General features: G+C 41.0%; 1 protein-coding gene across 1 annotated transcript in view; it reads right to left on the bottom strand.

Moving 5' to 3' along the window:
* Positions 1-13,178, bottom strand: part of mitfa (melanocyte inducing transcription factor a) — a 32,423-nt gene that overhangs the window by 11,057 nt on the left and 8,188 nt on the right. Inside the window, exon 2 of the mRNA XM_076740946.1 lies at positions 11,414-11,663. Within this exon, the coding sequence (XP_076597061.1) occupies positions 11,414-11,663 (250 nt within the window). The remainder of the gene's footprint in view (positions 1-11,413; positions 11,664-13,178) is intronic.

The following is a 13,178-nucleotide window of genomic DNA, read 5'->3' as shown; positions in this document are numbered from 1 at the left end:
AAGTTTGTTTTTTTTCTTCTTTATTTATGATAGTAAACTATTCCCATAATCCAACATTTACCAAAGGAACTGAGCCTCTTATCAAGCTCCTCACATGTGCTGGAGCACTATCAGTCGTGCAGCTCATTAATGCAAATGTCTGCCGCCGCATCCCGTGTTACGCTGCTGAAACACAGAGCATCACGTCTTTGTCTGGATTATTGGAAACTCAGTCGGAGCTGAAGAGGTGAACACAAACACAGGGGATGTGCCCTCTGGCTGGACAGAGCCTTATACGATAAAACAGAGAGAGCATTCTTTGTAAACTCATAGTAGAGTGTTTCTTTGTCTCCCCTCTGCAGTGTGGCCTTTTCCTTTAGCCAAACCTTTGGGTTTAGAAGGAACTATTAACAAGGGATGTATTTCATTTAACCCTACAGCAAGCCAATCTCTCGCTTTATTTATAGACTCTTTGTGAGACAGAGGTTTATTACCTTCTCAAGGAAAGCACATGGGTCGATGTTTTAGACTCATGCCTTGAGGACCAGTAACATTTCGAGAGAAAGTCATCACTCCTTGACCCCTGAAAAGAAGCAGAGCCATTCATATCTTGTAACCAGCTCCACCCTGTTTCTTACTTCCTTGGCAACCAGTCACACTCGAGGGCATTTTGTCCAAGGAGTAACATTTACTGTGTGCTAATACTGTATTTAAGGGGAAGGTTATGGTAGAACTACTGATTACAGCCTTGACATCAAAAGCAACACAAGTCAATAAAACAAGTGCACAGTGGATGGATAGATAAGTACTACACTGATGAAATCTGGATGTTATTCAACATGTAATTATATCACAGTGAACACTGTGAAATATTTTTTTCATACAAGACATAGTGATGATAGAAATACCCCATCGCTATCGTAAAATGAGCTATCATTGACATCCTGCACTGCAATCCAAGCAGTTTCCAAACACAAAATTGCTTGTGTGCACCCAATGATACACCTCCCACACAATGTTAGTTATCATAACAAAAACACAGACGGTGCCTCACAGGCCAGGCTGATTCAGGTTCAGTTCTTTTCAGCTCACAACTTGCTGCCAAACAGATCCCCTGGCTGTTTTCATCTAAGCTGAATCATTTGATATCCAGTGATCGGTTGTGGTGGAACTAGCTAATGTGAGCTGGGGGAATAATTAGACAATATAACCATTATCCAGTAACTGTTAAATACAAGCCATACACAGCTGTTTCAGACTGCAGCAGCTCTTCATGCATGACTGCATGTGTACATCAAGACCTGTATCCTTGGTGATTACATTGTGTACAATGCACCCTTTAGCATCTGTAGGAACCAATAGACAAATTTAAATGTATATTTATTTCATGCCAGTGAATGGTGACATTTACAGAAAGCTGCAGTTTGTGAGATTAATAGCAGTGCAAATATGCTCGGAGAGAAATTACAAATTTCGAGGGCCGACCCAGGACAGACTGGGGAGATTATGTCTCACGGCTGACCTGCCTTGGGATCCCTCAGCAGGAGCTGGTGGAAGTGATGTGGGAGAGGGCTGTCTGGGCTACCTTGCTGAGGCTGCTGCCTCCATGACCCGGACCCGGATAAGTGGAAGACAACGAGTACAAGTACGAGCAATTACAAATGTTTTCTGACAGTGTAAAAGTTGCAAGATCAATGTCTTTAGTGGTCACTTTTATCAACATCTATGGAGAGCAGATACACAGAGTGGCAGGTTTTCCTGTCCCTGTGAAAATGCTCTCTCGGTTCTGCTACAGTCAGTCATTTCTGATACTCCACTCAAGCCCACAAATCACACAAAAAGACAAGCCATATCACTAGGTCAGCATATTTTCACTGTCACACAAAATTACAGACTGGACTTCCCCTGTCACAAACCATTGTGAATAATGTTTCTGCAAATCAACAATCAAGACTTGTCCAGACATTTGGTGCCACAGTCTTCAGGGACCCATCAAGGATATTATCATCTCAACATGTGACAGAGTGACTGAAGATACTAGTTTAGGAAAGCGACTAATAACAAGATTAGCTTTTGTCAGATTAGCAAACATTACTATTAGGTTTGCCTAATGTGAGTGGAGGACACATGAGCCTGCCAATTACTGTACATGTGTACAGATGAAAGCAACCCTGTGGAAAACTCTTCCTCAGAATCCAGTTTGTGTGGCATTAAGTACAAGATTTATGATTGAACATTAGAAGCGCTCAGTCAAACCCATGAATGTCAATCTCATGATGGTGGTAGAGGAAAAGTCAGGGAATCAATAAAGTCAATAGGCTTCAGCATCTGGAGCCAAGAATATTTGTGCAAAACTTCACCTTGATGAGAAAACTGACAGCAAGTTTAGGTCTGTATGGTAACTACTGCAGCTCAGCTTAGCTTTAGTTAGCATGAAGACTGGAAACAGGAGGGAAACAGCGAGCCTGCCTCTGACTGAAGGTAACAAACCAGCATCGTGTAGCATCCTCTACCAGCACCTTCCAACTCTGAACCCGATGAATTCTGAATGTAGGGTTAACATTGCGATAGCTAGCCAACTACTTAGGCACAACACATAAAAAAGACAACTGTTGAACTACCAGGAGGTGCATTGCTCCTATTTTAGGTGAGGCTTGCTGCCTTTCTCCACCTCCAGCACACCTCCACAACTTCAGTGTAGTGGCTGGGACAATTGATGGCTGCCACAAGAATATTAAGCCACCTGCTGTCAACGCCCAGTGTTGTTTCAATAGGAAACTGTTTATGTCCATTCAGCAGCAGGCCATATGTGACCATCAGAGACTCTTTTTGCACGTCTGCTTCAGATTCACAAGGATGCTTCAGTGCATGACACCAGTGTCCTGAAAAGCGTGGGGGCTCTATCCACCAGAGGGGAAGTGTATTTCAAAAAATGGAGGATACCCTTGCCTGGCTGCCCCGATGCATTTGATCACCCCTAACCCTGAGCCTGTGCAGAACCCTGTGCAGGAACATTCAACCAGAGGCACCTGCAGTCACAGAGTATCATTGAGCGGACATTTGACATGATGAAGACTCACTGGCACTCCATTGTCTCAAAGGCCCTTGAAGTCAGTCCTGCATTTGCAGTAGAGGTCATCGCCTGTTTTGTTGTTCTCAACAACATCTGTTTGACCAATGGTGACTTGATGGAAGAGGTCATCGTGGAGCCTGCTGACAAAGACCACAGAGTACCTGGCTGTGCAGAAGCAACATCAGGGGACGCATTAAGAGCCACACTGTCTGCAGCTTTTTCAGCTAGAGAGGCTGCAGTTAATGCCCTGTGAGACCACAGCGATTAGTGCAATTATTTATTGTTATGTTTGTTGTTATTGCCATTGTTAAACAGTTAAAACATTCACTTAAAATTTTCTATTTACTATCATGCTATTTCAAGATTTTTAATGTACAAGGTCTTACATTTTTCTATACTCATGTAAATTTCATGCATATTTGTATATATTTGTATATATCATTTATACAGTTATACAAATTTATTTTGAAATTACTACTATACTGCATCTATTATCATTACTGATTCTACTACCTCATCATTATTGTTGTTATTGCTACCATTTATATATTTATTATTATTATTATTATTATTATTATTATTATTATTATTATTATTTAAACTTTACTTTTTTTGTTGTTGTGGTATACATATTAAAACACGGGAAACAATGTTTGTTATTACACTAGTTAAATATTCATATTTTCAATTTAATCAAAGGGAAATTTAATTAAAAGCAGAATACTGTGAACACCACCCCATAATCTACATATTGGCAGTACAAATTCAATTTATGCTCAAATAGGAAACCCACCACATTCCAAATATTGTACCTAATTAAACTACAAGTACAGGTAAAATAAGGCAGTTATTTAGTCAGGTAATAAGGTAGAAGTAAAAAGTTGAATCAAAACTACTTTTGAATATTTTCTGTTGATTATTTTCTTACTAAAAGTTCCATTAATTTGAGAAAACCCTCCTCTGTCTCTTTGGTCTCTTCTCTCCTCTCGGTCCATTCTCTCCTTCTTTCTTCTCTCTCAGTTTTCTCCATCTCTCGTCTTTCACCTGTTTCTTCTACCTCTCTCAGCTGTTTCTCTTCTCCTCCTGTCTCTGCTCATCCTCCCTCAGGTACTGCAGGACACCTACCCTGCTCCTCTTCCTCACTGGAGTGTGTTCCTCCTCCTTGCCCTCTGTGTTGGATGGCTGTATTGCCTCATTCATGACGTCGTACCACTTCCATGATGCCGCTGTGGCCTCACCACCAGCTGTGCTAACCCTTGACTGGGGACAATAGCTAATGTCCTGTATTCCTCTCTCATTTATGCCAAATAACCGTTAACGTTTCTAATGCTTCTGATATTTGCCTCTTAATCACCAATAGCTAATGTTAGCTCCTTAGTTAGGCCGCTCCGTTAACATTGCAACCAAAACCCAGTGTTTAAATACGATGATGTCATCTAATTCAAAAATATATCATGCCGAAGAAAGTGAAAGTGAAAATCTGACTTTTTAGAGACGTGGAAACAAAGCATTACAGTAGCTGATGAACACATGGACAAGTTTTTCTAAATTCTGCTGAGAAATGAGTCCTTTAAATCTTGATGTAAACTTAAGGTGACAGCATGCTGAGCTGATTTGTTCAATGCACTTACACAATGCTTGACTGGGACCAAAAAAACGTTATTTACATTTGTGTGTCGTCTGCGTAATCTTGATAAGGTACTTTGTTTTTTTTCCCATAATATGAAATAATAGAAAGATGTGTATACTGAACAGATGAGGCTAAATACTGGACCTTTGGAAGACTCCATGTGTCACTTTTTTATGTTCAGATATGCAATCACTGATCAACACAAAGTAGCCCCTGTCCTTCAAATGGGAGTCAAGCCAGTTTAGCACTGTGCCAGAAAGTCCCACCCAGATTTTCATTCTCTCTATCAATATGTTGTGGTCAACCGTGTCGAATGCAGCACTGAGATCTAATAATACCACCAAGACTGAAGCTTTTCCACTGTCTGTGTTTAAGTGGATATCATTAAGACCTTAACAAGAGCTGTCTCAGTGCTTTGTGCTCGAAATCCTCACTGCAAAACATCAAAGCAAGTGTTCAGGCCCAAGAGAGTGTTGAGCTGTTGAAAAAGAGCCTTTTGAGTAATTTTTCTTCAAACTGGGAGGTATGATATGGGTCTGTACTTGTTTATTACTATGTTATCTACATTATTCATGTTTAAGAATTCCTTGAAAAGTAAGTGTTGACTGTTTGCAGAAGACCTGATGCCATGCAAAAGCACAAAAAGCCTTCAGGGAGAATATCAAGGCAGCAGGAACTGACTGCTGACTTTTCAGGCTTTTCATTACATGGCAAATTCATTATATGATTTGGTGAATAAATGTTAAGGAGCTACTGACACAGGAGGGTTTGTTTGCCTCGACACTGGAAAATAAAACATGCTTTTTATTGCTTTTGTCTACTGTATCAGAGAAGAGGGACTGCCTTGCATTTGAATGAATTAGAAATACAGAGTCTCTCTTCCTAGACGTCATAATGCACCCGAAAGTTGTTTTTCAGTCTGTTCAGCTTTTCAAAACTCTCTTGTATTATTTTTACCAGGTTTTTTCCTCATCAGATTGTCACCATTGCATTGCTCTCATCATTTTAGTACAACTTTTGTCATTTTAGAATGAAAATTATCCACAAGATCAGTGACTGAGACCCAAGTGGGGCAGGTGTGGAAGAGAAAGCCTGAATCAATAAATCACAAGCAATTTCACAGTTTAGCGATTAACTAACATCATAGACAGCAGTGAATCAAAGTCATCAACAAATTTTGCACATAAGTGAGTCTCACCAGCCCAGGTAGGAGAGAACTGTTCTCTCTTTTTGTTGTCTTTGTTATCAGCAAGGTTGGTGTTACAGAATGTGCTTGGCTGGGACAGAGGCAGACGATGTAGTGGTGATCTGGGGATGAATTTAATTCCAGCATTCACCAGCATTTCCATTTTATCTGTGAATCCCAAAAGAGGTAAGGCAGGGGAAAGGGTAAGAGAAGAGGAATTAGGAGGCTGATCCATGAGCTGGTTGTCCACACGTGACACCGAGGCTGTGCTAATAAGAGAGATTTTGGTTTGAACGACTACTTGAGTTCCTCCATCGCCTCAAGGAAGTAGATTTTGGTCTTTTGCCTGATGCCCTTAGTAACAATTCTCTATAGCAAACAGCAGCTACAGCAGAGATAGGCCTTTCCATCAAGAGGAGGAGCTTGGGACAAAGAGATGTCTTCTCTTCTCCTTACCCTGTGGCAACAGGGTAACATTAGCAAGAATGTAACATCCTCTTCCAAGAATGAGACACATTGTCCAGTCTGTGTGAGATACGGAACATGCACTTGCTTAAGTGACCAACAATGGAGCTTAATATAGCAGCTACATAAACACGCAGAGCCTCGTTATCATGCAAAGTGAAGGCATATGCAACCAGCCAAGCTTGCTACAACAGAGTGAAATGGTTCAAATATGTCAACAAGACACTGCATGTTTTCAACGAACAGCACGGGTAAAAGTGACACAAGCCATCATATTTAACGGATGAAGTGCAGCACAAAAAAGTAAAATACATACATTTTACGTAAGGGGAACAAAGTCTTGCAGTGGATTCTGAAACTTGTGCAGACATGTCCTAGTTTTTGAAAGTCTTATCTTGAAACATCAGCTGGCTACTAGAAACTGAGAACAGAGTACTAGGTATGCTCTGATGAGTTTAATAAACAAGCTCTTTTAGCTCAGCTTCAGATGAGTCTGAGACCTCAGAATGAAAGAGAACAAAGATGTAGCATTATTCAGCTCAATGTGCCTGGAGTTTGAGGAAAAGGTCAGTATAAACCACGGAGGTCTGCACGTGGAGTTGAATCTGATGATTTTTAAAAGTCGGAATTCTTCTGGGCCATCTAATACATGATTGTCTTTGATCCTAGTTTTAAAACTCAGAAGACTTGCCCCTCAGTGTTTCTCTTCTAAAAAAGGTTTTTCTCAAAGAATACTGTACATACAGAAATAAGGATCACAAATGCAGAAACAAGACACGTTATCTGTCACCTCTTCTTTAATATAACTGTAAAAGTTAAAGGAGTCTGTCAGCTTTACTCAACTACTGTAACTGCTGCCACTATCACAAAAGTGTCCGTAAAGACAGCAAAGAATGGAACTGAAACTGCGCAACAGTTTTAATACAAGTGTGCTGACTGAAATGACTGAATACAGAAGTTGTGTTATGCGTAGACAATTAAAATGAGAACAATGTAAACAGAAACATTTAAATCATATCATACAAGTAGAACGACACTGAAGCGCACACCACATACTGGAACGCTGCATCAACATCAACACGGACATATAACCATATAATGCTGATGTGGCTAACGTGGTAGTAAAATAGATGACTAATTACGGATTAACATCACCAATCATGTAAGTTAAGCTCCAAAAGCACAACGATCCCCAAAGATCCCCAGTAACTCAACAAGAAGCAGTATCCTGTTAACAAATCTCGAGGCAAATGAGTAGAATGCGTCTGTACTGCTATTCAACTCGATTCCAAGAGAGGGCGCTGTCTTTATTCAGACTGGACTGAAAGCCTCGAATTGACTCTTGCTCACCTCAAGTGACAAGATAGTGAGTTGCAGTTGCGATAACAGAATCATGAGTTAGGATGAATGTTGACTGTGAATCTGAGAGTGGACGCTCTGATGCCGAGAGCTTTCTAATGAATTGTCATTGGCTTAACATATTTTTCCATTGTCCTGGATGGGAGCATGGATATCAACAATACCACCCAGCTCTTATCTCCATGTGAGGGATTAAATGACAGTATTGAAACAGTGGGATAATGTCTTGCAATGGAATCAATTATGGGGATAAGAAAAGGACTGGACCTCTACGAGAGGGTGTCAGGATGTTTGAAGGAACTGCACCTGCCATGGAATAAACTGAATGTGATCATTGATGGATTTGCGAACCTCACAGAGAGGAACATCAGGCTTCCGCGAGGGACGCAGCACCAGTTAAGTAACGTGATCATCTTACTAAAATGGTGGTGAAACTCGAGACCTTTATCTGACCAGAGGGCTTAACATGGCCATTTCATCCAGCTACTGGAGGAACGTAAGACAGAACACAAAGTCGTGAACTCAAATGTTGTCTGGCTGAGCGAGGGACAGGAGTTTCACTGAGTGTGGGAGATGAGAGGAGAGATAGGGACATTTACGATGACTGTCAGTAAAGCTTGATGAGCTTGCGGAGCTGCAAGTGTGTGACTTTGCATTCAGGGTGGATGTAATCAACCTCAGTCTGAAGTTGCAGGGGAAGACGGTGTTCGTGGATGAGCTGTATTCATGTGTGAACATTCAAAGCCCGGCTGACCCTGTTTCTCAGGCAAATGACCAACAAGTCCTTCACACACCTCCCAAAGCTGCCTACCCTGGATGTGCCACCCTGCCACACCGACAGATACACCACTACTCTCACAGACCTTGACACTGAGTTCAACCGACGTTCGAGGTTGGGAGGATTTGATCGAGAACTGGAGCTCTTGTCCTCTCCTCTTTCATTTGACAGTGAGAAGGCAGCATTGGATGTGCAGCTTGAACTGACTGATAAAACAGACATCCACACTGGACAGCTGAAAATGGATCATTTTGTTTGGCTCCACATATGTGTACAAACAAACTTTCCTGTGATGAACAACAACTACAGCCACTACAATCTGACAACAACAAGTCACATTACAGATCACGTCTAATGGATTTATGTCTGCGCTGCTGCTGCGTACCAGACGTTGATGGTCTTGCAGAGAGAGTTGTTCCATTTGGCTAAATTACATGGGTAGACAAAGCTTTTCATGTTGCCTTCATTGTCATAGGTTAGTTCCAGTTAGATGAGCAAAACAGGTCAGAAAATGAATTGATGTAGTCCTGCATGAGACAATGTGTTTGTTCGTAAATAGTAAATATTAGCTTAATCTTTTTCATCTTTCAGTGATGCAGGTCAGTGCTGTAGTGGTATTTAATTTGAGTTAACACAAGCAAAACCAAGTTCACACAGTTACACAAGAAATAGCAGGAAATGATTTGAGTAAAATGAATTAGTGTATATATTCATGAATATGACCATTTGTCCATAATTAGTGTCAAATTTCTAATCTGTAACCTCTGTTTGCAGATTACTAAATCCAATATTCACTCTCTTGTAGCACTGATCTTCATCTCCTCAGGGAAGTATGTGTTCCTTTAGCTGCTAAATGCTGCACTATGGTCACCAGCTGGGCACTAACTGTGTCTGTCTGCTGTTTGGTGCTGAACAGGTAGTGTACAGTGTGTTGTTAGAGCTCTCTCAGTGAAAACAGCTGTCTGCTGCAGTTGAAAAGCTCACTACAAGAGCGATGAGAGGGAACTGTCAGTAAAGCTGTGGGTAATAAAGCCAAAGACATTGGCTGAAAGATGCTACATCACTCAGTATAAGAACTTTACTGTTTAGGTAGTAAAGCTGCTGGCCAGACAGCTAAAGAAGGAAGTGAAACTCATGATAAAGCACATATATATATATATATATATATATATATATATATATATATATATATATATATAGAGAGAGAGAGAGAGAGAGAGAGAGAGAGAGAGAGAGAGAGAGAGAGATACATATATATATACACACATGTATATATGTATATAGATATATATGTATATATGTATGTATGTGTGTATGTGTGTGTGAGTGTATATATATATATCGAGAGAGAGAGAGAGAGAGAGAGAGAGAGAGAGAGAGAGAGAGAGAGAGAGATTAACCATTTTAAAGACACATTATTACAAAGACAATCTATTATTCTTTTAGCTTTCTTCATTTTCATTCTGCTTAGAACTGGAACTGGCTTTAGGTTAAACCCATTTCCTTGCAAGCTTTTACTGTTGAGGCAGATGTCTGATTAATGTATATTATTTTGCTGTAAATGAGCTCAAGATTCCAGCATTTGTTGCAGACTTGTGAGCTGAGTGTGTGATCAAACTCTGCCAGCCTTTTGTCTTGATCCCTGAGCTCCTTTTTCACTTCATTCTCACAGGGGTCAGAGGTAACCTGGCTAATTAAGGGTCCCCCTCCCCTTTTGGACAACCTCATCTGAGCTTTATGTTTTCACTTTCATGGTCTAGCAGCTCTGCCTGGTACTTCTAAGCTAATTTTGCCTTGCCTGCATGGCTTTGATAATCCACAGACAGGTTAGGTTCAAATTGCCAATGAGCATTTGCCCAGAAGACTCAGATCATTGTCTAGACTCTTCACAATGGAAACTGTGAAGAGATGTGAAGAGAAACTCTTTTAGAAGAACCAACAGAAGAGAAAACAACATCTCTCTATTCCTACCAAAACATCAGCACTGATATAGTATTAACAAGGAAAAGCACAGTAGTGAAGAATTTTTGTGTTTAGACACGAAACCATGTGAAAATAGTAACACATGCTAAGTGACACTGTGGCAGGATTTGATTTTCATGCTGAGTGCTACAGTGCAAAAGAATTATGTGAATCTATCGATAAACACACCGATGTGTCAAACCTATTTCACACAAGTCGACAGCTGATATCATTCATGACCTTAAAAGAACATCTCCATCACCCAGTGGCAGAAACGTCACACCTATCTTGCAGAATGTATCGGACTTAATGATACCACATGCATATCTGTGATAATTAGCAGAAATAATAGAGATTTTCTTCACTTGTAGGCACAGAAAATCTGTAGACCCAAAGCAGACAACTACATTTGACGTGTCTGACAGTTGGAATTTTCTCTCTATGCTTTTGACAAATTTAAAAACTCCTGAAGGGGTGAAAACTGACACACGGTCCTGATCTTAAACATCAGTGTTCTATGTAGTCAAGACACATCGTAGAAATGATCTGATGTTGATATTTAAGAGTTTTTAAACTCTTTCTCCCCGAAAAAACCTTTTCTCATCTTCGTACTCTCGTGTTTTTTGGGTCCATTCGTCCATACCAGGAATGAAATGAATGAAAACATGTCAGTGTAGTGGAGCAAATAGGATTAAATGTGTTGAATGCCAAATGTCTGGAAACAGGAATTCTGTCAAGAGATAATCCCCCTTATGGACTTACCACAGTGTCTCAGGAGCTGACACAGACTGAAGAATTTCTGAAGCAGAAGTCCATAATCATGTTGAGTTTGTGATTTAAAGAAATGGAAAATGTATAATCCAGTTTGGAATACGTGGAATCAAGGATCCACAGGCAAGTTTCCATCACCATGAGGCCTGCAGAACATTTTCATCCCTAATATCAGTGCTGCCGCTCAAACAGGTACACCAGTGTGCTTACCTTGAGAACTTCCATGGGTGACTGGCTCACAGCAGGCCGGCCACGGGGAGGCGTGACATGGGTGGTGGAGGTGCGTTGGGTGCCGTGGTGCAGAAGGTTCCTGGTTCTCCTGTCTCGGTCCTCCCGGCACTCTTGACCCTGGGGATGGGCAGACACCGGCTGCTGTCGGAGCCGGACCTGTGACGTCATGGTCGGTAGAGGGTGGGAACTCCCGAGGCGCTTGTACAGGCCAGTCAGGTCCGAGGTAGCACTGAGGACCCCAGCCCACCCAAGGGCAAAGAGAGGAGGGAGTAGTTACACAGACCAGGCTAAATAACACGCTGACGCGTATGAACGCTGCCAGTGGCATTCTCTGAGCCATCCTGAGTCAATGAGCAATCTGAGGTATTGTAGTGGAGTACAATATGATGATTGAGTGAGAGGGAAGCCAGAGATTCTTTTACAGAGAACATGTTATTGTTCTTTAAATGAGGGTGAAAGATGCATTTATGTATCAGCTAGGTTATGCACAATGAAAGAGGGGTGCTAAACATCAATACTGTGTGGTCTCAAACATTTGAGTGATTTGAACAGGCCTGATTTAATATGTTAATAATATAAAAGACATTGTTGTAGAAACATTGTACAGATCCTCTTTAACTTGAGGCAGCGGGAACAAGCTGAGAACACGGTAACGGAGAAATACAGTCCCCTCCAAAAGTATTGGAAGGGCAAGGCCAATTTCTTTGTTTTTGTTGTTCACTAAAGACATTTGGGTTTAAGGTGAAAAGATGAGTATGGGACAAGAGTTCAGAATTTCAGCTTTTATTTTCTGGAATTTACATCTAGATGCGTTAAACAACTCAGGGCGTACCACCCTTTGTTTGAACCCACCCATTTTTCAAGTGAGCAAAACTATTGGAACATGTGACTCTCAGGTGTTTCTTGTTGCCCAGGTGTTGCCTTTTAGGTTGATTCATCAAACATTAAATAGCTCTGCATGACTAGTCTTAGTTTTTAGCCTTGGTTTAAACCTATAAAGAGTCCATTTCTTGTTAAAGAGGGTAAAATTGTGAGAGCTGTGAAGAAAACACCAAAAACATCTGTAAGTGACATCACCAACAACCTACAGAGTGCAGGGGTGAAGTTATCCCAATCCACTGTTCGAAGAAGACTCCATGAGAATAAATATAGAGGCCACGCCACAAGATGCAAACCACTCATCAGCAGTAAGAATTGGAAAGCCAGATTGGAATTTGCAATGAAGAACAGAGATGAGCTGAAAAACGTCTGGAACACAATCTTATTGTCAAAGGGTGGAGAAAGAAAGGAACTGCTCTTGACCTGAAGCATACAGGCTCATCTGTGAAGCATGGAGGAGGTAATGTCATGGATTGGGCGTGCATGGCTGCTTCTGGAACAGGCTCATTAATATTTATTGATGACGTAACTAATGATGGTAGCAGCAGAATGAATTCTAAAGTGTACAGAAACATTTTGTCTACCAATATACGGAGAAATGCATCCAACCTAATCAGGAGGAGGTTTATCATGCAGCAGGACAATGACCCAAAACACACTGCAAACAAAACAAAGGACTTCATCGGGGGCAAAAAGTGGAAAGTTTTAGACTGACCAAGTCAATCACCTGACCTTAACCCAATTGAACATGCATTTCACCTCCTAAAGAGGAGACTGAAGGGAGAAACCCCCCGAAACAAACAAGAACTGAAAGAAGCTGTGGTAAAAGCCTGGAATAGCATCACAAGTGAAGAATGCAACCGTT

Source organism: Chaetodon auriga, chromosome 2 (genome assembly GCF_051107435.1).
Source record: "Chaetodon auriga isolate fChaAug3 chromosome 2, fChaAug3.hap1, whole genome shotgun sequence".
In the NCBI taxonomy this organism is placed as follows: Eukaryota; Metazoa; Chordata; class Actinopteri; order Chaetodontiformes; family Chaetodontidae; genus Chaetodon; species Chaetodon auriga.
Note: the sequence above shows the minus strand (reverse complement) of the source record. Positions and strands in the feature narration are given on the sequence as shown.